Source organism: Psittacula echo, assembly GCF_963264785.1.
Source record: "Psittacula echo genome assembly, chromosome: 1".
Lineage (NCBI taxonomy): Eukaryota > Metazoa > Chordata > Aves > Psittaciformes > Psittacidae > Psittacula > Psittacula echo.
Genome location: NC_137735.1, coordinates 149,195,442 through 149,220,125, shown reverse-complemented (window position 1 = coordinate 149,220,125; position 24,684 = coordinate 149,195,442). Strand labels below are relative to the sequence as shown.

Genomic DNA, 24,684 nt, shown 5'->3' with positions numbered 1-24,684 from the left:
CCACAGCACCCACCTCAGCCTCACAGCACCCACCTCAGCCCCACAGCACCCACCTCAGCCCCACAGCACCCACATCAGCCCCACAGCACCCACATCAGCCCCACAGCAGTCCCACATCAGCCACATGGCACCCATCCCATGGCATCAGCCCCCCCATGGCAAACACCCCCTGTACCACAATGTCCACCACCCCACCACACCATGGCCACCACTGCCCCATGCCATGCCCACCACCCCACCACAGCTACCACTCACCACACCATGCGCAACACCCGTCCCACTGCCCCACGTTCACCGTCCCGCCACTCAATGACCATGCTCTCACCGTGGCCACCAGTCATCATGCCATGCCCACCATCCATCCCACCATGCCCACCATGGCCACCATTCCACTATGGCAACTATCACCCACCACTCTGTGGCCACCATCCCACCACTCAATGACCACACTCTCACTATGGCCACCACCCACCATGCCATGCCAACCATCCATCCTGCTATGGCAACCTTCACACCCCACTGTGCTCCCCACTGCCCCCCATGCCATGCACAGGTACCTTTGGCACGGATGCTGTCAGGGTTGGGCTCCTGCTTGTGCCGGCGCTGCAGCTCCTCGCGCAGGGCTGATCTCGTCCCGCAGCCGCGTGGCCTCGGCCGCCTCCTGCTCCGCCACCGCGGCCGCCGTGGTGCCCTCGGCCAGGAGCTGGGAGATCTCGTCCCGCAGCGCCCGCAGGCTCTCTGGGAGCAGTGATACTGACACTGCATGGCTCTGCATGGCACCCACCCCGGGTACCTGCAGCGCCCATAGACCCGCTGAACTCAGTGTCCCTGGCACTGGCACCAGCACTGGCACCAGCCTATGGGTGCCCCTCCTTTGGGTGACCAGCCCTGGGGTGCCCCCAGCGCCTACAGACCCACTGGGACCAGCGTCATCAACAGGGCATGGACATGGGGACCAGCACCCACCCAGGGGGACATCCTGGGGGTGACCAACCCTGTGGGGTACCCGCAGCACCTGCAGGCCCGCTGAGCACAGCATCACCAACAGGGACACCAGCACCAGCCCTGTGGGTGCCCCTGTTTAGGGTGACCAGCCCTGGGGAGACCAGTCCTGCGGTTACCTTTACCCTGAGGTTGTCAATACCTATGGGTGCCCTCTTTAGGGTGCCCCTCTTTTGGGTGCTCATCGTTATCGGGTGCTTCTGCTTAGGATGCCCATCCTGGAGGGTGCTGGTGCCCATGGGTGCCCGTTTGAGGGGGTGCCCATTTGGGGGTGCCCGCCCCGGGTAGGGGTCCCACTGCAGCACTTACTGCCCACAGATGGGGACTCTTTGAGCTCCATGGCCCCCCCGATCACACACCCCTCCCAGTGTCGCTGTTACCCCCCAGTCCCCCCCCAGCTCCGGGCTGCACTGTGACGAGCGTTCACTCTGGAACCTTCTGATGAGGCCTGCCTGAGGACCGGGTGTTCCTAAGTCATGGGGGGGGGCCTGACCCAGTACAGCCCAGTATGACTCATTACAGCCCTATATGACCCAGTACAGACCAGTATGACCCAGTACAACCCATATGACCCACTCCAACCTAGTATGGCCCAACCCAGCCCAACCCAATATGGTACAACCTGGTGCAGTCCAATCCCGTGTAACCAAGTACAGCCCAGTACAGTGTGTTTTGGTACAGTACAAGCAGACCTGACCCAGTTCAGCCCAGTCCAGTCCAGTACTGTGTGGAACAGCCCAGTATGTCCCAGTAAAGCCCAGTAAAGTCTGGTATACTCTAGTACAGCTCTGTATGGTTTGGTACAGTACAGTACAACCAGACCTGACCCAGTACAGCACAACCATATCTGACCCAGTACAGCCCACTATGAACCAGTCCAGCCTAGTACAGTATGGTACAGAACGGTACAGCCCAGTATGACCCAGTCCAGCCCAATCAGACCAGTACAGTATGGTACAGCCCAGTACAACCCAGCACAGCATGGTTTGGTACAGTACAACCAGAGCTGACCCAGTGCAGCCCAGTATGACACAGTATGGTCCAGTTTAGCCTCGTGCAGTATGGTACAGTCCAGTACACTCCAGTCCAGCATGGTACATCCCAGTACACTCCAGTACAGCCCAGTACAGCATAATACAGTATGGTCTGGTACGGTACAGCACAACCACCTCCCCACTTCTCTCCACCGGCCTTTATATGAAACCCCAAGCCTAAGGGGAGGGGTGGGTGGGAGCCCAAACGCCCTTAATCCCCCCCGCTAAGAGGCTTGTGCCCATGCTTCCTGCCCCACGGAGGCCCCACGGCGCGGGAGGGGCAGGAAGTGGGGTGCATGAAGAGGGGGCGGGGGGAGAAGGAGAAGAAAAAGGTGTGGGCTCGTCCGGGATTTGAACCCGGGACCTCTCGCACCCTAAGCGAGAATCATACCCCTAGACCAACGAGCCGCTATGTGGGAGTGCGGTGCGGCTGCGTGCTGGGGAGGGGCACGAGAAACACCCGCATCGGGGGGGGACCCCTGAATGTGAACCCCAAATGAACAGTGAACCCCGAATGAACCCCAAATGAACACACACCCTTGCAGGGGACCCCAAAGAGACCCCTAAAAGTGCACCCCAAAATGAACACACAGACCCAGCAGCGCAGCCCTAAAGTGACCCCCCCATAAAAGTGCACCCCAAACTCACTCCCCGTCAATGTATCCCCCCGTAATGCACCCCCAATAGTGCACTCCTCAGCACTGCGCCCCAAAGTGAATAAACAGCCATGCATCCTCGGCCCTGCACCCCAAAGTGATGCTCCCTGAAATGCACCCCCTATCATGCACACCCTGCAGTGCATCCCCAAAATGATCCCCAACCATGAACCCCTCAGCAATACACCCCCTAGAAGAGCACCCCCAAAGTGAATGCCCCCCTGCAGTGCACCCCCAAAGTAACTTCCAACTATGCACCCCCAAAGTGCCCCCCATTAATCCCCTCCAAGGGTCCTCTCCACCTCTATCCATCCCCTTGGAGCGCTGGGACCACCCTGAGGGTGCCCATGGTCCCATTGGAATCCCCCCATCACCCCTTGTCCCCCCAGGCCACCACTGACCAACATCACCCACCTTGGGGTCCCTGCTGTGTCCCTGGCGGTGTGAGTGTCACAAACCCCTCCTTTACTCCCCAAATCCCCTTTACCCCCCAAACCCTTTTTTACTCCGCCTTTACTCTCCAAAATCCCCCGGGAGCCCCACAATCGCCTCAGCCCGGGTTAAGGAGCGGGATTAGGACGTGAGCCGGGCTTAGCCCCTCCTAATCCCCAAGTTTGCCCCTGGCTGAAGCCCTGATCCCCCCTCAGCCCATAAGCGGCTTTGGGACAAGGGTATATGAGAAGGGGAGGGCTGGGATCCCCGAGGCCCCCCCTCAGCCGCCCCAAGCACAATGTCGGGTGAGGAGGAGTTCTACCTGTTCAAGAACGGATCCATCGGTGGCCCCTGGGACGGTCCCCAGTACCACATTGCCCCCCCATGGGCCTTCTACCTGCAGACGGCCTTCATGGGCTTCGTGTTTCTGGTGGGCACCCCCCTGAACGCCATCGTGCTGGTGGTCACCATCAAGTACAAAAAACTGAGGCAGCCGCTCAACTACATCCTGGTGAACATCTCCTTCTGTGGGTTCCTCGCTTGCATCTTCTGCATCTTCACCGTCTTCGTCTCCAGCTCGCAGGGCTATTTTGTCTTCGGCAAGCACGTCTGTGCCTTTGAGGGCTTCATGGGGGCCACCGCAGGTAGGTGGAGGGGTGGCGATGGTTATATAGGGGGCTGGAGGTGGGGGTGACCACCGGGGGCTGGAAGAGTTGGGTTGGACACCATCAACTTGTAGGGTTGGAGGAGGTGGGGTGACCACCAGGGTCTGGGGGGGCTGGAAGACAGGTTGACCACCATCATATGGTAGGGTTGGAGGAGCTGGGGTGACCATGATGGACTGATGGGGGTGGAAGACTTGGGTTAGACAGTCGTCTCGTAGGACTAAGGGAGTTGGGGTGACCGTCATGGTCTCACGGTAGGGTTGACTGTGGTCTGGGTGGGTTGGAGGAGTTGTGGTGACCACCATGGCTTAATGGGGCTCAAAGTAGGCTTGACCACCATGGTCTGCTGGAACTATAAGAGTTGAGGTGACCGCTATAATCTGGTGGGGCTGGAGGAGTTGGAGTGACCACCATGGTCTGAGGTAGGTGGTTGAGGTGGGGTTGATCTCCATGGTCTTGTGGACCTGTTGGAGTTGGGGTAATCACTGTAACCTGGTGGGGTTGTAGGCAGGGGTGACCACCATGGTCTGCTGGGGTTTAGGAGCTGGGGTGACCCCCATCATCTGGTAGTGCTGGAAGCAGGGTGTCTGCCGGAACTCTAGAGGTTGAGGTGACCACTGCAGTCTGGAGGAGCTGGAGGAGCTGGGGTGATCACTGTGCTCTTCTACACCTGTAGGAGTTGGAGTGACCATGATAGACTGGTGCGGCTGTAGGTAGGGGTGACCGCCATCGTGTGCTGGGGTTGTAGGAGTTGGGGTGACCATCATGCCCTTCTGGACCTATAGGAATTGGGGTGACCACTATAATCTGGTAGGGCTGGAGAAGTTGAGGTGCTCACCATGGTCTGATTGGGCTCCAGGTCAGGTTGACCACCATGGTCTGACTGGGCTCAAGGTAGGGTTGACCACTGGGGTCTGCTGGACCTGTAGGAGTTGAAGTGACCATGATCAGCTGGTGGTTAGTTGATCATGCCTATAGGTAGGGGTGACCACCATCATCTGATGGGGCTCAGAGGAGTTGGGTTGGTCTGACTGGGATCAAGGCAAGGCTGACCACCACGGCCTACTGGACCCATAGGAGTTGGTTTGACCCCCATGGTCTGGTCGGGCTGCCCAAGCCGGGTGACCTGGCGCAGCCTGTGGTGCTGGTCCGAGCCCCCTCCGCGGTGTCCCCAGGGCTGGTCACGGGCTGGTCCTTGGCCTTCCTGGCCTTCGAGCGCTACATAGTCATCTGCAAGCCCCTGGGCAACTTCCGCTTCACCTCCAAGCACGCGCTCGTGGTCGTGGTGGCTACGTGGGTCATCGGCATCGGTGTCGCCATCCCCCCCTTCTTCGGGTGGAGCAGGTGGGATATGGGGGCGATAACGTGGGGGGACATGGGGGGGAACTGGGTAATAGAGAGGTGTATGGGGTGACATTAGGGTGCTATAGGATGACGTAGGGGTGCCATGGAGTGCCACTGGGGTAGCATGGAGGTGACACAGGGTGACAGAGGGTGACATGGGGTGACACAGAGGGGTATGAGGTGACATGGGGTGGTACGGGGTGAAATGGGTAGCACTAGGGTGACATAGGAGCGACACAGGGAAGTCATAAGGTGACATTAGAATGACACAGATATGCCATGGAGTGCCATAGGGGTGCCATAGGGTTCCATGGGAGCGCCATAGAGGTGCCATAGGGTACCATAGGATCCCACAGGGGTGCCATAGGGATGCCATACGGATACCATAGGGTGCCATGGGGATGCCATAGGGGTACCATGGGGTGCTGTGGTGCGCCAAATGTGGTGCTGAGCGAATGCCCACAGGTACGTGCCCGAGGGGCTGCAGTGCTCCTGCGGCCCCGACTGGTACACGGTGGGCACCAAGTACCGCAGCGAGTACTACACATGGTTCCTCTTCATCTTCTGCTTCATCGTGCCCCTATCCCTCATCATCTTCTCCTACTCCCAGCTGCTCAGCGCCCTGCGTGCCGTGAGTGCTGCATCGGGATGGGACAGGATGGGAGGAAAGGATGGAGGGATGGACATGGAGGGATGAGGGAAAGGAGGGATGGCCAAAGGAGGAGAGAGTGCTGCTGGGTAGGAGGGAGGGAAGGAGCGATGGAGAAATGGAGATGGAGGTGGAAATGGAGGGAAGGAGAGATGGAAAGATGGATGGAGAGATGAAGGGAAGGAAGGAAGAAGGAAGGGAAGAATGGAGGGAAGAAGGAGAGATGGCCAAAGGAAGGGAGGGAGGGAGCAAAAGAGGGATGGAAAGCAGCAGAGATGTAGGGATAGAGATGTAGGGAAAGAGACGGAGGGAGGAAGGGAGGTGGGATGGAGATGGAGATGTGGGGAAGGAGAGATAGTGATGGAGGCAGGATGGGGCAGGATGGAGGCAGAATGGATGTGGGATGGATGCAGATGCCCATGGGTGTCTGTGCCTGGGTGGAGGTAGGATGGATGGAGGTGGGATGGATGAATACGGGATGGATGAAGTGGGACTGATGCGGGTGTGAGTGCCTGGTTGCAGGTGGGATGGATGGATACGAGATGAATACGGGATGGATGGATATGGGATGGATGGATGCAGGATAGACACAGGTGTTGGTGCCAGGGTGCAGGTGGATGGATGGAGGTGGGATAGATGCAGGATGGATGGATGGATATGGGATGGATGGAGGTGGGATGCATGCAGGGTGGATATGGCATGAATGGGGGTGGTCCCCATGGGTGTCAGTGCCCAGATGCAGGTGGGATGGATGAATATAGGATGGATGGATACAGGATGGATGGATGTGGGATGGGGTTGGTCCCCGTGCCTGGCGCAGGTGGCAGCGCAGCAGCAGGAGTCAGCCACGACGCAGAAGGCGGAGCGGGAGGTGTCGCGCATGGTGGTGGTGATGGTGGGGTCCTTCTGCCTCTGCTACGTGCCCTACGCGGCCCTGGCCATGTACATGGTGAACAACCGCGAGCACGGCATCGACCTGCGCCTCGTCACCATCCCAGCCTTCTTCTCCAAGAGCTCCTGCGTCTACAACCCCATCATCTACTGCTTCATGAACAAACAGGTGACACCCGGGGACACGGACACCACGGGGCACAGCAGAGACATCCAGGGACATCCAGGGAAACCTGGGTAGTGCGGACAGCACAAGACACCTGGACAATGGGGACACCATGGGGTACAGGGATGCTGGGGACATCTACTCAAGAATATCTGGGCACCAGGGACATCATGGGATATAAGGATGATGGGAACATCTAAGGAAAGCTGAGCGATGGGGACACCACAGGACACAGACAGTGGGCACATCCAGGGACACATGGACAATTGGGACATCCAGGGGTTTGGGAATGTCTGGAGACCAGGGACACTCCTGGACACATGGGCAACGGAACATTATGGGACACAAGCATGATGGGGACATCCAAGGAATCGTGGATGATGGGGACACCATGACAATGGGGACACCCAGAGGTGCTCAAGGACATCTGGGGACCTGGGACATGTGGACGATCATGGGACATGGGACGTGGACAGTGGGGACATCCAGGGGTTCAAGAACATTGGGGGACCAAGGACATCAGGGGACATAAGGATGATGGGGACATGCAAGGAAACCTGGGTGATGGGGACACCCAGGGACACACAGACAGTGGGCACATCCAGGGACATCAGGGCAATGGGGACACATTGGGGTGCTCAAGGACATCTGGGGACCTGGGACACCCCAAGACACCAAGGTAATGGAGACACCACAAGGCACACCAATAATGGGGACACCGTGGGTTTGATGGAGACATCCAATAGCTCAAGAACATCTGGGGACCAGAGACATCATGGGACATAACGATGATGGGGACACCACTGGGTGCCCAAGTATATCCAAAGACACCAGGGCAACGGAGACACCACAGGACACATGGATGATGGGGACATCCCAGGACACCAGGGCAATGGGGACACACTGGGGTACCCAAAGACATCAATGGACCAGGATCACCTAGGGATGCCCATGGAGACCAGGGACACACGGGGATTGAGGACATGAAGGAGCACCCAGACACCGGGGACACCGTGGGATGCCCATGGGGACAAGGATGACCCTGGGATGCCCATGGAGTGGGAACCATGAACACCTTGGGATGGGCATGAGAGACACTTGGGCATGCCCAGGTCATCTCCACTTCCTCAGACCCAGGAGATGGGACCAAGGTGCCACCAAAGGGGTGGAAGATGGTGCCAGGGATGGGGATGGGGACCATGGGGCTGATCCCCTCCATTCCCCTCGCAGTTCCGTGGCTGCATCATGGAGATGGTCTGTGGGAAACCCATGACGGATGACTCTGACGTGTCCAGCTCTGCCCAGAGGACAGAGGTCTCCTCCGTGTCCTCCAGCCAGGTCAGCCCCAGCTGAGGAGCCGCCAACCACAGCCCCCCCTGCTATGGGGCTGGGTCCACCCCAGGATGCAGGTGCTGGTGGAACAATAAAGCACCATCCTGGTCCCAATTCAATGAGGAGCTTCTGTGGCCCCACAATGGGGTGGGGATGGGGGGACCATGCGTGGGGCTCAGCCCCGCAGTGCTGTGCCCCATGGAGGTGTCACTGTGGGGCTCTGCACCACTGGCCTGCCCAGGACACACAGGCAGGGATGTGGGATGGTGTCCACCATCCATCCATGGGGCTGAGGTGGTTCTGGACCCCTCATCCATGGGGCTGGAGTGCTTCTGGATCTCATCTATGAGGCTGGGGTGGTGCTGAGCCCCCCCCACATGGGGCTGGGCTGGATCCCAGCATGAGATTGAGGCAAGGATGGATCCCATCCATGGGGTTGGGGTGAAGCTGGGGCCTCATCCATGGGGCTGTGGTGGTTCTGAGCCCCACATCCATGGGGCTGGGGCAGGACTGGATCCCATCCATAGAGTTGGTGTGGGGTTGAACTGCATCCATGGGGCTGGGGTGGTGCTGGGAGCTCATCCATGGGCTGGAGCAGGGCTGGATCCCATTCACAGGGCTGGGAACCAGTGGGCAGGACCCCCCCTAGCCCCACACATTCCCCCATGGTCTCAGGATCCCCATATCCCAACTCATGGCGGGGGTGGGAAGCGATTCTGGAGCCGCATCCACCCTCTCCAGCCATGTAACCACTTCCAAAGGAAGCAATGCCATTGGAGCCCATCCCGCTCCGGGTGAGCCAAGGGGAGGGCAGCCCCCAGGGCCTGATTTTGGGATAAAGCCAGAGGAATTCCATCAGGAGGCAGTGTGGGGTGGATGGAACTGGGATTTATTGAGCCACAGTTGGACACAACTGAACCCATCCCAACAAACACCCAGGGAATAAACACGGTGGGATGAGAGGACGGGAATTTGGGAAGGAAATTAGTGTTTGGAGTTGCTAATGCTGCTCCCAGTTTCAAATCCGTTTGGGAAGAGGAAGTTGGAGCCAAATCCCAGACCGGGATTATTGGATCCACCACTGAGCTCTATCCAAATCCAACTGGGAAGAGCACCTATCCCTGTGGTTGGTGGTTTAACCCCTGGAGTGGGATTGAGGGCAGAATCCGGATGGATTTTCCATACACCCCTTCAACCAGCACCAACTTCTCAACCAGAGTCGGATCCATGTTGATGCCAGTTGGTGCCAGGATGGAATCATGACATTCCCGGATCCACGTGGTTTAAAAACAAGGGAATTATGGATAATATTAACATTATTAATCATCATCATTCTGCCCTGGCTGGGCCATTCCTCCTCGGAATGGGGGTGTTTGGCTGGATTAAAGGCACTTGGAGCGACTTTCTGGGGTGGAAAAGAGGGAATACACTTGGATGGGCAACAAGAAGCCACCATCACATTGGTGGTTCATTAACAGGCCCATTAATAACTGGAGGACACAATGGCGGCCAACTGAGGCCAATGGAGAGGGGGTTTGGTGGTTCCAGCTCTTCCAGCAGGACAAGAGCGGTTGGGTTGGCCAAGCTGGGTCTATCCCAATCCCGGCTCTACTCCAGCTCTGGTTTAGTGCTGGGTTTCCATCAGGTTCAATGGATTTTGGGCTTAGTAAAGTCAATTATTTGGGTCTTGATTGGTTGAGTTTGTTGGGAGTCCAACCCAAGGAGGAAAGGCCAAGAGTGAGGGTGGGTGAAGGGGAAGCCAGGAGGTGGCTTCTTGGAAGGAGGAGGAGGAGAAGTTCCTTCATGTCACACGGAACCCTCCGAGTATAAAACCCAGGAGACGTGGCTCAAACCACCAGAGAATGAGTCAATCTAAAAAAAACACCCCCAAAAACCCCCCAACTGAACCCCAAAAGCGCCGTTAAGAAGCGTTGGGTCTCCCAACGGCATCTCCCCATCCCTTTGGGAAGGAAGGAGGAGATTGAAAGAGGACGGGAAGAGAGGGTTTTGTCGGCGACATTGCACCTCAGTGCCTGACCCCACCGGGCTCGGGAGCCCTCAAATGTTTCCGACCATCAAATCCCAGGAATTGGAAGCAATAAATTACGTGGGAATGGCTCCAGGCTCAGAACTCGTCGTGTCTCACCAAGGCCTCTCCGAAGTCCGTGGCCTGGCTCCCCACGAAGAGGTCGTACTTCTCCACGATCTCCTCCTTGGTCAATTTGCCATCCTGCAGGGAAAGAGAGATATTCCCCATCCTCAGCCCTCCATCACATCCCATTTTCCCATGGTTTTCCCTTCTTTTGGTCTACCAAACCCAACTCAACCCCTCCGTGGATGCTGAGCACAACCCTGGTGGGACACCCCCGTGTCCTCCTCACACCACAGTGCCATTCCCACCTTGTTCTGGTCGGACTCGTAGACAAGGTGCCGCGCTTCCGCCTCGGCGTGGTCGTAATCGGAAGGGAGGATCCAGTCTTTGGTTTCCTCTTTGTCCATTTTGCCGTCGCGGTTCTTATCCCGGAATTCCACAAACTGCTCCCGCTCCGTTTTCACCCACTCGGGTTCATCGGCATCGCCGTCGTGGCTGTACATATCACCTATAGGACACAGTATCTGCTTGGACACCATTCCAACATCTCTTCCCAAGGGAAGAACCATTGCTGAGATGCCTCCGTTGATGGACACACTGACAAGATGCCCCTTTCCACCTTCAAGGATTCACTTTATATCCCTAAATCCCTCTCCAAATCCATGTGGAGAGGAAAGCAGCATTTCTCCTGATGTATTCTGGAGTTAGCAGCCCCCCACCATGGATAAATCCCACATTTTAGGCTGATATACCCATCCCTCCAGGATCTGGGAGCTGCTTTTCCCACCCCCAGCCCCCAGCACCAGGATGTAACACGGGCATCGCACCATTAGGTCAAAGCAAGGTCTAAAGTCAGGAGGTCAAGAGAGATAAAATTCCAAGGGGGGAAGGGATGGGACAGCACATTCCAGCAGCAAATTCCAGGCTGGATGAAGCAAGGAAGGGACACAGTGACATCTCACCTATGTACTCCTCCAGGTCAATGAAACCATCTCCATTCTTGTCTATGTCCTCCATGGTTTCCTGCAAGGAGATGATGGTGGGTCCCATGGAATCCCTCTCCTTTCCCAGCACTGATCCAGCCTCAGGATGTCCAAAACCCCCCAGGTACCCAGGATCTTACCACAGGCCAGTTCCTGGTGCCTACCCAACCTTCTCCATCTGCTCGCTCAGCACCTGCAGGACGAGGCCACTCACCTGCACAACAATGTCCTTCATGTAGTCGTACTCCTCAGGGTGCAGGAAGGCCGTGAACTCCTCCTTGGTGGCCGTCAGGTCCCCGTCCTTGTCGGCCAGCTTGAAGCGCCGCTCATCCCGCACCATCATCTGCTTGTAGTTGAAGCCATCGTCAGGGTCCGGGTCATCTGAGGGCAAGAAAGGAGCCAGGAGTCAGCTTGGGCAGGGGGAGGTGGCTCATGGGCATCAGAAGCACAACACAGTATCAGCAGTGTGACCTGAGGCTCCTCAATGCAACTTCAACATCCTCAGTACAAGCTGAACCTCCTCAACCCAACCTCAACCTCTTCAACGCAACCTCAAGCTCCTCAATTCAACTCCCTCAACCTCAACTCAATCCCAATGTCTCAATTTCCTCCACTGAACCCCAACCTCAACATCCTCAACTCAACTGTCTCAACCCAACCCCAACCTCAACCTGAATCCCAGCATCTTCAACTTAACCTTCTCAACCCAACCCCAACATCCTCAACGCAATCTTAACATCCTCAATTCAACCCCAAAATCCTCAATGTCCTCCACTAAGTCCAACCCCAACATCTCAACATCCACAACTCAACCCCAACATCTCCCACTCAACCTCCTCAACCCAACCCCAACATCCTCAACATCCTCCACTCAATTCCAACCCCCCCATCCCCACCTCAACCCCCTCAACCCAACCCCATCCTCCTAACCCTTGCCCACAGCAGCCTCACTTTTATCTACCAGCAGCTACCACATCCCTCCTGCACCAGCCCCAGCAGGAGCTGTCAGGAGCAGCATTCCCAGATGCCCTCTGGATCCAGAGAGTGTGGGGGGGGTTATTTTGGCTGCCACGGGCCCGGCGGCTCAGCCCGGGCTATTTCTGGAGCAGAATGTGTAAGGGGATATTGCTCCAAAGCCCGGGATCCATCACCCACAGCGGGAATAGCTGGGCACATATGGACACCCGATATAGCCACAGTGACAGCGGGATACCGGCAACAGCTTTGTTTGGGAAGCCTATAGGGAAAGCAGGGATGGAAGAGGCTGGAGCCGAAGGTGAAGTCAAGCAAGAGCCAAGGCCTGGACTAAGTAAGGCTCAGTCCCTTCTCTGTTTGCATCCTGGACAAAAGGGGGGATTCAGCTGCTCTAAAGCACAGTTAAAACCTCATGTTTCCTATTGTATTCCCGAGGTTTCACCCTGAAAGCAAAGGAAAACCATAGGATTGGATTGAGTTTTAACTGGGAAGTGAGCAAGATGCTGGTTTAACTGGATTTGGGGTTTAAGCTGCCCTCAAATACTTGGAATTTTAGTCCCTCTGACCCTGGTGGCACAAGGGAAATGTCTTCCAGGGCAGGTGGAGGGATTGAGAGCCAGGGAATGACTCTGGAGCAGTTCCACAAGCTCCAGTTTTATGGGAGAAAGAGGGATACTTGGGGTTTAGCAGCCAGCAGTGAGAGGTTGGGGGGGCTGAAAGAGTGAAAAATATGTGTTATTATTATTAGAATTCCTACTTTCAGCAAGTTTTAAAGGGAGTTTCACTCCCAGATGAAGCTTTGGGGCTCTTTTCACTTTCAGCATTGCATTTTATCCATCAAAAGGCTTTGGATGCTTGGGAATGGATTGAAACCTGGCACCAACTTGCTCTGAGCTGCTTCATCCCGACAGCCGGTGACTAAAACCATCCCAAATCCACCCAAAAGCATTGCTCCAGGATGACAAAAGGCCGGCATTCCTGCAACCCTCAGCAGAGCAGCAGAGAGGGAGGTGCCTCGGCTCCCACGCGCCGGGCTTGGGATGTGCTCACTCCAGGCTGGGATCAGAGGCCTCTTGGCCACCTCTCAATTCTCCCGAGGTATTTCCAGAGGCATTTCCAACGCTGCTCCGGGTGGAGAGGGGAGCAGGGAGGGGAGAGCTTTGTGCTGCAGAACTGCTCCAGCAGAGAGGAGAGGTGGAAAAGCGATTCCAGCTGATACAAGAAGCGTGGAAGCGCGGCGTTAGGCAGGAGAATGGGGGGATCGGGATGCTCCCGGTGTTCCATATGGATAAAATATGTGGGAGCAGCTTGATGAGCATGTGCCAAGGGCACTTGGCAGCAGACACCAGGCCCTGGTGGCACCTTTAGGACATGCTGTCCATGGCAGGGCTGAGGCACTCCCCTCTCTTGCTATTGAAGCTTAAGAACTGGTTTCCTCATTGAGGTTCTTCTTATTGAGATTCTCCTCACTAAGGGGGTTTAACCCATTAAGGTGGGGTTTATGAAGGATTCTACACCCCCAGCTCATAAATCCCACTGCATGGAGCCCAAAAAGCACAATGAAACCATCCTAGGACCTTTCCTCCTGCTTGAAGCCTGGATTTAGAGGAGGAGATAGGCCAGACCCTCTCATGAGCTTCATAACACCCAACTAATGGATAAGAGAAGCTGTCCCAGCCCTGAGGAGCTCAGTGAGACCTGGTGGGGTTTTGGGGGGACTCACTTCTCCAGCCAAACCTCAACCTTCCCCCCAATTCCTTCCAAAGGAGCCCAGAAACAAGAATGATGGATGAGGCAAGAGCCTCCATAGGTCCTGCAGAGCATTTGACCATCTTTGGCAATATTTAGTCAATGAAAACCTTATCTCATGCTCTCAAGCTGGAGCTCATCACACCATATATGTCAGCGTTCCAAGAGGCAGGAACAACTGGCAGAGGAGCTGAGAGAGCTTCTTCATGTCTTAACCCTCGAAGAGCTTCTTCTTACTTCACTCCTTGGGGTGGTTTAGGCCCTCATGGGGGCTCCTGACCTGACTTGGGTGGCAAAACCTACAAGCTCTGTGGATAAGGGGAATAGATAGGGGGATACCCCCTCGATAAGGGGAAGGAGGGAGATGTGCACAAGGAGAAGACTCTTTGCTAAAGATCTTCCAATGATTTAGGTGGAGACACCCAAAAAGAGGCTGCTACAGCCAGAGGTTAGTTGCTGTCTCTCTGCAGGGGCTAAATGCCACCAGAAGCTTGACATTCAGAAGCAAGAAGGTGGAATTTAGATGGGATCTTAGGGAGTTCTTCACTATGAGGGTGGTGGGACACAGAATGGTTTGAACTCTGGCTGCCCCATCCCTGGCAGAGTTCAAGGCCAGGTTGGACACAGGGGCTTGGAGCAACCTGCTCTAGTGGAAGGTGTCCCTGCCCATGGCAGGGGGTTGGAGCTGGAAGAGCTTTAAGGTCCCTTCCAACCCAAACCATTCTCTGATTACATAATTCCATGCCAAGAAGCACTCCACAAGGGCCTTGCCCCCTGGCCTTGCTCCCAACTGAGCATTGAGCTCCATTCCATAGTGAAGCACATCAATAAAGCAGAGTTAAAGCCACGTGCTGATGCCCAACTTCACTTTGGGGGTGGTTTCTCCCCCATCTTTACTTTTCCCTTTGATTAACGCCACCAGAAGGTCAATTTGGAGTTTTGGGGGGGGGGGGGTTGGAGCTCCTCATACCTCTGCTTTATTGATTCAAGCCCACCACCAGCCAGGGCCACCTCATCCCTTACCGAGGTACGTGCCATACGTCACGTTCCTGTACTCATCCCAGGAGATAAATCCATCTTGGTTCATGTCAAACTCCTGCCACTGCCGTTCCACACTGTCATACACGTATTTCTTCTGGGCCTTCTTAATCCAGGCTTTGAGCTCCCCCTCGGTCACAAACCCATCCTTATCCGTGTCTATTTTAGCTACAATCACTCTACAAAAACAAAACAGCAAGTTTCAAGCGCCGGCTCCATACAGGCTGTATCGCATGAGTAGGAACCTACCTAAGATGTAGCCGTAGGTGGCATTTTTATACTCCTCCCATGAAATAAGGCCGTCCTCATTGAGGTCGTGCCCCTTCCACTGCCGCTCTACATCCTCGTAGATCCACCGTTTTTGGGCAAACTTAATCCAGGCTTTGAGCTCCTCCACCGTTACAAACCCGTCCTTGTCTTCATCTATCTTACTTACAATCTTTCTGTGGGGAACGCAGAGAAAAATCCAGCACAAGTTAAAGGAAATGAAGGGGTTGGGTCTATGAGGACAGGCCAAGGTGGTTCATCCCAGTGACCACATGGACAACTTGTCTGTACAACTAAGGGGTGGCTGAGGTGGTGGAACCTCCTTTGCTCACTGCTGAGCACATCAGGGGTTGTGCTCTTTGAGAATGAGGTGGTTTAGGGGGGAATGTTTGCTCCTTAGACCTTGGGAAATGAATCTGTTCACACTTGGGGGTGTTAGTGCATGAGAAGCTCAACAGAACCCACCATGTGCTGCACCCCCAGAGCATGAGCAGCAGCTCAGGGAGGGGATCCTGCCCCTCTGCTGCGCTCCAAGGAGACCCCTCCTGCAGTTCTGATCCAGCTCTGGGGCAGCAGCACAAGAGGGACGTGGAGCTGCCGGAGCAAAGCTAGAGGAGGCCATGGAGCTGCTGCGAGGGCTGGAGCAGCTCTGCTCTGGAGCCAGGCTAAGAGAGCTGGGCTGGTTCAGCCTGGAGAAGAGAAGGCTCCTTAAGGAGAGACCTTAGAGCAGCCCCAGTGCCTAAAGGGGCTACAGGAAACCTGGAGAGGGGCTTTGGACAAGGGCCTGTAAGGACAGGCCAAGGGGAATGGCTTTAACCTGCCAGAGGGGAGACTGAGATGAGCTCTTAGGCAGAAGCTCTTCCCTGTGAGGGTGCTGAGGCGCTGGCACAGGGTGCCCAGAGAAGCTGTGGCTGCCCCATCCCTGGCAGTGTTCAAGGCCAGGTTGGACACAGGGGCTTGGAGCAACCTGCTCCAGTGGAAGGTGTCCCTGCCCGTGGCAGGGGTTGGAACTGGAGGAGCTTTAAGGTCTCTTCCAACCCAAACCATTCTGTGAGTCTAAACTGGGAAGGCACACAAAGGCTGTCTCTGAGGCTGAGCACACTCTCCCAGGGCACTGGTGGGACACATCCAGGTCCAATCCCACCCATTTATCCCGAGGCAGAAACCGGAGCTGCTGGCACGGGGCCGCTGTTATTTATAGCAGCAGCTGTGAGGGAGGAATGTGGATCCATAGGCAGATGCACACAGGCCAGGAGGGGGGAGAGGGGCTGCTTCAGCCTCACCGTTCCTCATCGTTTACTCTGAGGAGCAGCCATGGGGTATGTAGGGCGTGGGGCCAGCACAACACATCACAGTGCTGAGTGCTGCAGCCCAAGGATGAGAGCCCACAAAGCAAAGCCCACAGATGGCCCAAAGGGCATTCCCAAAAGGTGGATAACTGGGATAAAACCATTAAAGATGTTTGGGTTGCTTAGAGAAGTGTCTTTATATTCAATTTAACCAGTTTGATGACCATGCACTGTGTTCTGGATGCCAGAACCACTTTAATACACATTATTCCTGGCTGGTGGGCATCATCCTTCCCTGGATTATCCCACAATGGGCTCTGAGGACTGGAATCCCTGGGGAATTTCCCCCAGCTGCTTCTCAGTGTTAAATCAGAGCTATTGTGGTTTCTGTGATACCAAAGCGCGTGGTGTCAGCAGCAGGAGGTGACAGAGCAGAGGCTACACCAGAAGGTTGGGACAGATACAACACAAATCCACTTTTTGTGGGAATTCTGGCCAGGAATGATGGGAACACAGCCCCCAGCTGCAACACAAAGGGCTGCTGGGCACCGGGACAAGGATATATTGGAGTAGAACCAGCCTTCGAGCTGGTCTAGCGGCTTCGTGGCCAAGCCCGACGTTCCCAGGCCGGTTTCCCAGGGCAGGAGCCACCAAATCCATGAATTTTAGGTAAAATAATCCCGTAACTCTGGCGCTTTGGTCACGGAGGGAGGGGGTGGCAGCAGCTGCTCTGCAGGGCAGGCAGCTGGAAGGAAGGAAGAGGATCCATGTTCTCTGCGCTGTCACTGGGAAACTCAGAGCATTCCCAGAGCGTTCCCTTGATCCTGAAGTTTTTAAGGAACAACCAGAGCACAGGAACGCTGTTCTGAAATCCCAATGACCTCAAGAAACAGGGAAAAGAGCCATAGTGAAAGGAGCCTGGAAAACCAGGTCCTTCCCAGAGCCTTAAAACCACGGCGCCATCAAAACATTCCAAGTGGAAAGTCTGAGGCAGCCCCGCTCCCAACTGCCAGCTTGTTCACGGAGATAACTCAGCAGAACAATGGAATTACAAAGCGTGGAGCCGTGAACACAGCCTCAGGGTCAGGAAAACAATCCGGGGAGGGGGGGAATTCCCAACGTATCCCTATATCCCAGGGCTACATGTTGGCCTTCTGCATCCGCTCTGGCTTTTAGGGGGAGGCAGAGCTTCTTTCCAAGCTGTTTTCCTTGTAAAAAAACACCTGGATTGTCAATTTTGAAGTTTGGTGGCTGATATGGATGGATCCAAAAGGGGGTTTCCCAGTTTAGAGCCTCATGGTGGGGGGGAAATTCCCATTCCAGCCTCTAGAAAAGCCTCTTTTATAGGAGGCAGCATTGGCTTCACCTCACCTTTATCATGGGCCGGCAGCCTGGATGGTCCGTATGGATGTTAAAGCACATGGGAATGCTCAGGTTTTGCCTGGCAAATCCAGGGTTGGAATTAGATAAGCTTTAAGGCCACTTCCAAGCCAAACCATGGCAAAAAATACGGAAAACAGAGGGAAACCAGGCAAAGCTGGAGGGTTAAGGGGCAGTTTGAATGGTGACAAACCAAGACCTTCAGCCTGACACAGTGAGGAACATCCCACCACAAAGCCAAGCCTTTTGCAAAGGTTTAAGCTTTCCTAAGACCATTGGGAACAACTGGGAGAGCAGCTGCTGTCGGGAGCACAAAGGAGGAGGTTGTAGTGCTGTGGATCCAGGGATTTGCCAGAGCTGGAGCTGGGAGTCTCCAATAACCCCCGCTGCTGATGGCTGCAGGTGGGATGCAGGGAAAAAACACTGGAGGAGAAGTCAGTTTTCAAGGGATTGCCTGTTTTCCCTGACTTGTGGCTCTCCAGCTGCTTCCCAAGTCGGAATAACAACACACAGGAATCCCACGGGCCTTCCAGTGGTAACTAGAGCCCTGTGAGGTCATTTGGAGTATGGCAAAGTGGGAGACGCTTCATTTCATGTGGAATTCCTAAGGGTTGGGGGGTTAGCAACAAGTGGGAATGGTTGGGATGACTCAAATTGACCTTGAAGGCCAAGCCCAACATCTCCAGCGGAGAACTCACCACCACGTGTGATGAAATGATGCTTTAATGGGTCTACCTGAGGCAGCTCAAGGTGCAAAAGACAGAGGTGAAGGCCAAGGTGAGGTTCATGACCCAGGTGATCCATGCTGGATCGGTTCCTTCCCAACGTGGCCTTACCCCAGCCTCTCCTTGCTCTCCTCCGGCGTGAGCTGGTCGAAAGTCTTGGCCTCATCAGCGCCCAGGAAGGCGTCATGGTCGTAATCGAAGCTCTGGGCATCATCGTGGACCTTGTCGCTGAGCTGGGGCTCGTGGTGGACTCGGTCCTTCTTCTCCGTGGGCTTGGAGGAGATGCAGAGCATGGACAGAGACAGGCACAGCAGGAGCTGAGGGATGCTCATGGTGGCTCCAAGGCACCTGCGGGACAGGGAAGATCCAGGACGTCACTAAGGGAGGATAAAGGGGGATTCTGGCATCAGAATGGGCAGAGATGAGGAGCTGGTGCAGGATGAGTGGGAAAAGTAGAGTTAATCCAGGTTTTCCATGCAAAGTGAGGAGTTACTGTGGGATATGTCAGGAAAATGATGGATTAATCCAGGTTATGTGGGAAAATGATGACTTCATCCAGGCTATATGGGAAAAAATGGGAATTAGTCCATAATTATCTAGGTAAAATTAGTTAATCCAGGTTATGTGGGCATAGTGATGGACTAATATGGATTATCCAGGCAAAATCATGAATTAATATGGATTATCCTGACAAAGTGATAAATCAGTGCAGATTATCTGGGAAAAATGATGGATTAATGGAGATTCTATGGGCAAAAGGATTAATCCAGGTTATCCAAGCAAAGTGATGAATTAGTCCAGTTTATGCAGGCAGAATGAGGACTTATTATGGATTATCTAGGAAAATATGATGAATAGATCCAGATTATGGGAGCAAAATTATTCATTAATATTGATTATCCCAGCAAAATGATGAATCCAGGTTATCAAGGCAGAATGACGGATTAATCCAGGGCATGTGGGCAAAATTCCTACAGATTTGCCAGGCAAATTTATATACAGATTACATGGGAAAAGGATTATTTAATATAGGGCAAAACGCTTATTTAAATCAGGTTATGGGGACAAAGTGATGAATTAATAGGGATTATCCAGGTAAAGTGATACATTAGGACAGATTATCCAGGGAAAGTGATAAACTAAAACAGATTATGTAGGAAAAACACTGAATTAATCCAGGTTATCCAGCCAAAGTGATGAATTCATTCAGATTATGTGGGCAAAGTGATGAAAACACAGGTTAACTGGGAAGAATAGTGAGTTGATCCAGTTATGTGGACATAGTGATGAATGAATCCAAGTTATCCAGGCAAAGTGATGAGTTAATCCATATTATATGATCAGAACAACAAAATTAATCCAGTTATGTGGGGAAAATTATGAATTAATCCAGATTACTGAGGCCTGCTTAGAGGTAACACAGGTCTCAGAGCTTCCTGGTGCCCACAGAACCCCTCTGAAGTGCCCCATCCCACCTCATTCTCCATATAGAATTCCATTGGTGCAACCCTGCCCCAAAACTGCTTAAAATGATATTTTCCCCTGTGGAAATGAGAAGTTTAAGAGTCCATGCAGCTCAAATCACTCATAGAGGTCAGAAAGGAGAAGCAGGAGAGGGGGAAAAGTGTTTCTAATGGAATAAAAGGAGTTTCCTGCCTCGAGGGGTTACTCTCGGTGTGAGGGCAAAGGAATTCCTTTTCTTTAAGTCATTCCCATTAATCTGTGCTTGGGATGAGGTGGAGGAGTCCACTGAATCCCCAGGGATTTATCCAGATGTATTTATCTGCACAGGCTGAGGCAGTGAAGGAGAGAAGCCAAATGCTGAGGAGGCCGGAGCATTGCCAGGTTTCCTGTTGGGAAAGCTGGAAACCAGGAAGAGAACCCAAAAGCAAGAGGAATCCCATTGCCACGACAGCATCCAGCAGTGTGAGGATGTTGAGGGGAGAGGGATGGTATGAGGGTTGAGAGCTGAGAGGAGAATGAGGAAGGATACGTGGAACCAATCAGGGAGACACCAGAGAGGGAATTATGACATTGGATGTAGGGATAGGACACAGTGAATGGCTTTAAATGGGATAGTAGGGAGAAGATTTTCACTATGAGGGTGGTGGGACACAGAGAAGCTGTGGCTGCCCCATCCCTGGCAGTGTCCAAGGCCAGGTTGGATGGAGCTTGGAAGGACTGGAAAGGAAAAGGGATGAGAAACAACCCTCTTTGCGACCCAAGCTCAATCCGCATAGAAAACCCACAATTCCCATCCACCTCTGATGCAATCCAGCGTGGCCATGACCTCGGGAATGCCACCAGGATCTGTATTTACACACAGCCCAGGATCTGGCTCACTCTGAGCACATCCCAGTGCTGAAACCTCCTGCTCATCCCAAGAGCAGCCCGGCCTGGAGCACGGGCTGACCTGGAATACTGGAAAGAGCCTGATTTCTATCTCCAATGTCCACACAGAGCAGCCTGGAGGTGGTTGAAAGGGACAACCTGACCTCAGAGCCACATCCTGGCCTGGTGCCAGACGCTGGGAGGCAGGAGCCTCAACTCTGCAGGTGGAAGATGCAGGTTTAGTGCTTGGAAGGATGAAAATCCCACAAATCAGCCCATTATGCATCAGTAATTCACAGTTGTGCTGCTCCACCAATGGGACCGAGTCCCAAGATCCCAAATTTTCCTTGGAGCTCTGAGTTTTAGGAAGAAATGAGGCTTTGAGGTGGGTTACATGCTACTGTTCAGGGAAGCAAACCACAAACCAGGGATATGGTGGCAATGCTTCTCCCTGTTCTCAGATAAAAGGGTCTTGGCAGCAAACCACAGGGAAGTGGGAAGCAGCAATTAGCAGTGGGAAGTGTTCCCTTGGAGCAGGGTCTCCCAAGGAACTGGGAACTGTGCCTGGTTTGGCTGTGATGCTGGAGAAAATGGGATTCCATGCTGGGCTTGGGGTTGATGTGATATTCCAAGGGGATTCACAGATGGAAATCCCTTTGGAAGCCTGGATCCAAACCTGGAAGCCTAGCTAACCTCACGGAATAAAGCCCTACAGAAGAGAGAATTGGCTGAAATTTGGGAATTAGCCTCTAGTTTGGCTTGGAAGAGGTTCAGGCTGTCAGGTAAACCTGGATCACCAGATAATGGGCTGAACCGGGGAATTCCAAGCCCCTACTTTGGCTTGGAAAGGGTTTGGGCTGCCAGGTAAACCTGGACCACCAGCTAACTGGCTGGAATGTGGGAATTGGCTCCTCTTTTGGCTTGGAAAGGATCTGGGCTGCCAGGTAAACCCAGGTTACCTCTGCACAGCCCCTTATTACAACCAGCCACAACACTGAATGGCCAAGGGGACACAATGGGGGACACGGGGGGAGGGTCCCCAGAGCCCTGCACCGGTCAGAGCTCCTTCGGAAGTCCCTTTGATAAGCTATCACCAGCGCGTGGTGTCACCAGCGGCACCGACTGAGGCCTTATCTCCACCCATGGGGCTTATCAGGCGCTGAAAGATAACAGGGAGGGGGGAAAACCCCATTTACACCCCAAAACAACCGCTCACAGAGGAACGGGACGGCCCCGGTTGGTCATTGAGGGTGATGGACTGGGGGAAACGAGTTCACGCAGGTCAGGACCCCCCCACCCTGCAGCCCGTTATCCCAGTGCTGGATACGGACACCGGGATCAGGCACCTGGGCCGCGGGTGCAAGATGAGGACGGACCCCCCCGTTCTCCCGGGATGCTGCAGAGACCCGCGGGCGGGAGCAACCGGCTGCTCCCCTCCAATCTCTATGGGAACAACACTGGGAATGGGGGGGGGGGGACAAACAGCGATGCCCCCCCCTTGTTCCCATAGCGACGAGCCCCGGCGGCGCTCCGAGGCCCAGCGCGGCCGGTCCCGCGGCACCGCTCGCACACAGCGGCCCCGCTGAGCGGTCCCGGACGCTGCCTGTCCCCAAGGGCAGCGTCCCGCCCGCCCCGGCCCCGCTCCGCTCCCGCCGCCCGGCCCGGCCCGGCCCGGCCCAGCCCAGCCCTCACCGTGACCGGAGCCGCAGCCGCCCGCTCTGCCTTAGCCGCTCCCGCCGACCGGAAGCAGGCGCCGCGCCACGCCGCACAGAATCCCCCGACCCCGAGTGCTGACCAATCAGAGCGTCGCTCCGCCTCTCCCGCAGCTACGATCCGCGTTCTCATTGGTGGATTCACCTGTCCATCCTCTCTTCCGCCCGCCCACACTCCGCTCTCCCCCCGCCCCTTCACCCCGGTTCACTGCCACCCCTCCCTGCGCCGTAGCCCCTCCCCCCCGGAGGGAGACGCGGACGTTGATTGGCTGGAAAGCGCCACGTCCTCACGCGCGCGCCGGCATGCGGCCACGCCCACAGCTAGGGCGCGCTGCTCACCGAGCATGCGCCGCGGGAAAGTTGGCGGGGGGGCGGGGATAGCGTTGGCGGGAAAGGGGAGGCGGTGGGGAAGGGAGCGAGGCGCCACGTTGTGTGGGATGAATGGCGATGGAGACTATTGAGTATAGCCATTAACATTGACCAGCCCATCACCAAACCATGGCCATAAGCACCACATCCCTGTCCTATAGACCCCTGAAGTGATGGTGACCCCACCACAGCCTGTCCCAGTGCTTCACATCCCATTCCATGAAGAAACATTCCGCAGTCTCCAGTCTAAACCTCCGTTGGTGCAGGTTGAGGCAGTTTTCTCCCATCCTGTGTACAGAGTTGAGTCAGCTTATGCTGCTTTGTGTCTGTTCTATCTCTAGCATGTATGTATCCCACTCCATGTCCCATAGCAATAGAAGCAATAGACTCTGGGCTGCCTCTTGGAATCTGTAAGGAATGGGGATGCTCTCCCTTGTATCCCATTCTCTGCCCAGAGAAGCCTCCAGACCCATGGAACCTACCACCTCCTTCATCCTCCCGCCTCTCCCATGTCCCTCCCTATCCCCATTCCTCTCCGAAGCCCCTTCCCTGATGGAACCCAACGCAAACTCAACCCCAGCACTTTCTTTTGTTTTATTTGGGAAAACCCCTGGAATTCACGGTCAATTTAACTGTGTACCTGCCCTAAAACCCTGTTCAATGTGGATCTGCGCTGTCTCATTCCTGGCAGTGTTCAAGGCCAGGCTGGAAGGGGCTTGGAGCAACCTGCTCTAGTGGAAGGTGTCACTTCCAACCCAAACCATTCCCTGATGTTTTGTGTCTGCCTTCAGCCTGTTCCCTGGCCCTGCTCCATGTCATTCCCATAGCACAGGCCCATGGCATGGAGCCCATCACGAGCGTGTGGTGACTGCATCGATCCCAAAAATAGCTCGGGAGAGTGTGCAGGGATCCAATGCCGGGAGCCGGGAGCCACAGCCCCATCACTGCTGCGTGATCCCATCGGGAGGGAATGTCTCAGTCTAGCACATCCCCCCAGCAGCATCACATCACCATTTCACTCCATGACACATCCCGGCTCCCAATCCAAATATCAGCGTGGATGAGGTCAAGCCTTAATCCCGTTGGATGTGGTTCAGGTGATGAGATGCGCGTGTCCGCATCAGTACTGGCTCCTCTTGGAGTCACTGGGAAGAAATAGGCACTTTCCAGGGCATGATTCATCTCATCCCGCAGCAAATGCCTAAATTAGGGCAGAGGAATGATCCCAGAAGAGCTCGTTTCTCCAGAGGGAGCTGATCCACACCACCCCTGGCAGATCCTCACACCAGATAGTGCAGGACGCTGAGATAATTCCCACCAGGATCAAGCTGACACATTAAATCCCATCCCAACCATTAGGTCATGGGCTCAAAGGGCTGATGTGGAAGTTCCTTAAAGCACTCAATGCTTCATCCTCCTTTGGTATCTCTGGATATCGGAAGATCTCAAGGAGATAATGGGATGCGTAAGGATACATCCCTGTTCCACAGCAGGATCCGCACTGGGGGTTAATGGTGTGTGGTGGAGCTGGCATGGGATCAGAAGATAATGGGTTAAAACTGGTTTAGATTGGATATAGGGAGGAGTTATCCCTGTGAGGGTG

General features: G+C 54.8%; 2 protein-coding genes across 3 annotated transcripts; one reads left to right on the top strand and one right to left on the bottom strand.

Moving 5' to 3' along the window:
- Window positions 1–3,422: 3,422 nt before the first annotated feature.
- On the top strand, window positions 3,423–8,192 carry OPN1SW (opsin 1, short wave sensitive; the record flags this gene model as incomplete). Its single annotated transcript, XM_080620423.1, has 5 exons — window positions 3,423–3,768; window positions 4,965–5,133; window positions 5,599–5,764; window positions 6,603–6,842; window positions 8,070–8,192. The coding sequence occupies 5 exons, from the start codon at window positions 3,423–3,425 to the stop codon at window positions 8,190–8,192; spliced, it is 1,044 nt and encodes a 347-aa protein (XP_080476549.1).
- Window positions 8,193–9,130: 938 nt separating this feature from the next.
- On the bottom strand, window positions 9,131–22,773 carry CALU (calumenin). Of its 2 annotated transcripts, none has more exons than XM_080626772.1 (7): window positions 22,693–22,773; window positions 18,781–19,017; window positions 15,258–15,451; window positions 11,461–11,627; window positions 11,226–11,286; window positions 10,572–10,771; window positions 9,131–10,401 (listed from the first exon to the last, which is right to left on the bottom strand). In XM_080626772.1, exons 2-7 carry the CDS (start codon window positions 18,999–19,001, stop codon window positions 10,297–10,299), a joined length of 948 nt encoding a protein of 315 aa, XP_080482898.1. In that variant the 5' UTR covers window positions 19,002–19,017; window positions 22,693–22,773; the 3' UTR covers window positions 9,131–10,296. The 2 variants fall into 2 exon arrangements, with proteins under 2 accessions (XP_080482898.1, XP_080482899.1); XM_080626773.1 differs by lacking the exon at window positions 15,258–15,451 and adding an exon at window positions 14,994–15,187.
- Window positions 22,774–24,684: the final 1,911 nt, after the last annotated feature.

What these genes read in the sequence shown, in the direction of transcription:
- CALU (XM_080626772.1), bottom strand. Translation starts at nt 19,001, where the DNA reads ATGAGCATCCCTCAGCTCCTGCTGTGCCTGTCTCTGTCCATGCTCTGC. An exon ending in TGACCTGGAGGAGTACATAG is followed by an intron (nt 10,772 to 11,225) that starts GTGAGATGTCAC and finishes TGTGTCCTATAG; the next exon opens with GTGATATGTACAGCCACGAC. An exon ending in ACGAGTCCGACCAGAACAAG is followed by an intron (nt 10,402 to 10,571) that starts GTGGGAATGGCA and finishes CTTTCCCTGCAG; the next exon opens with GATGGCAAATTGACCAAGGA.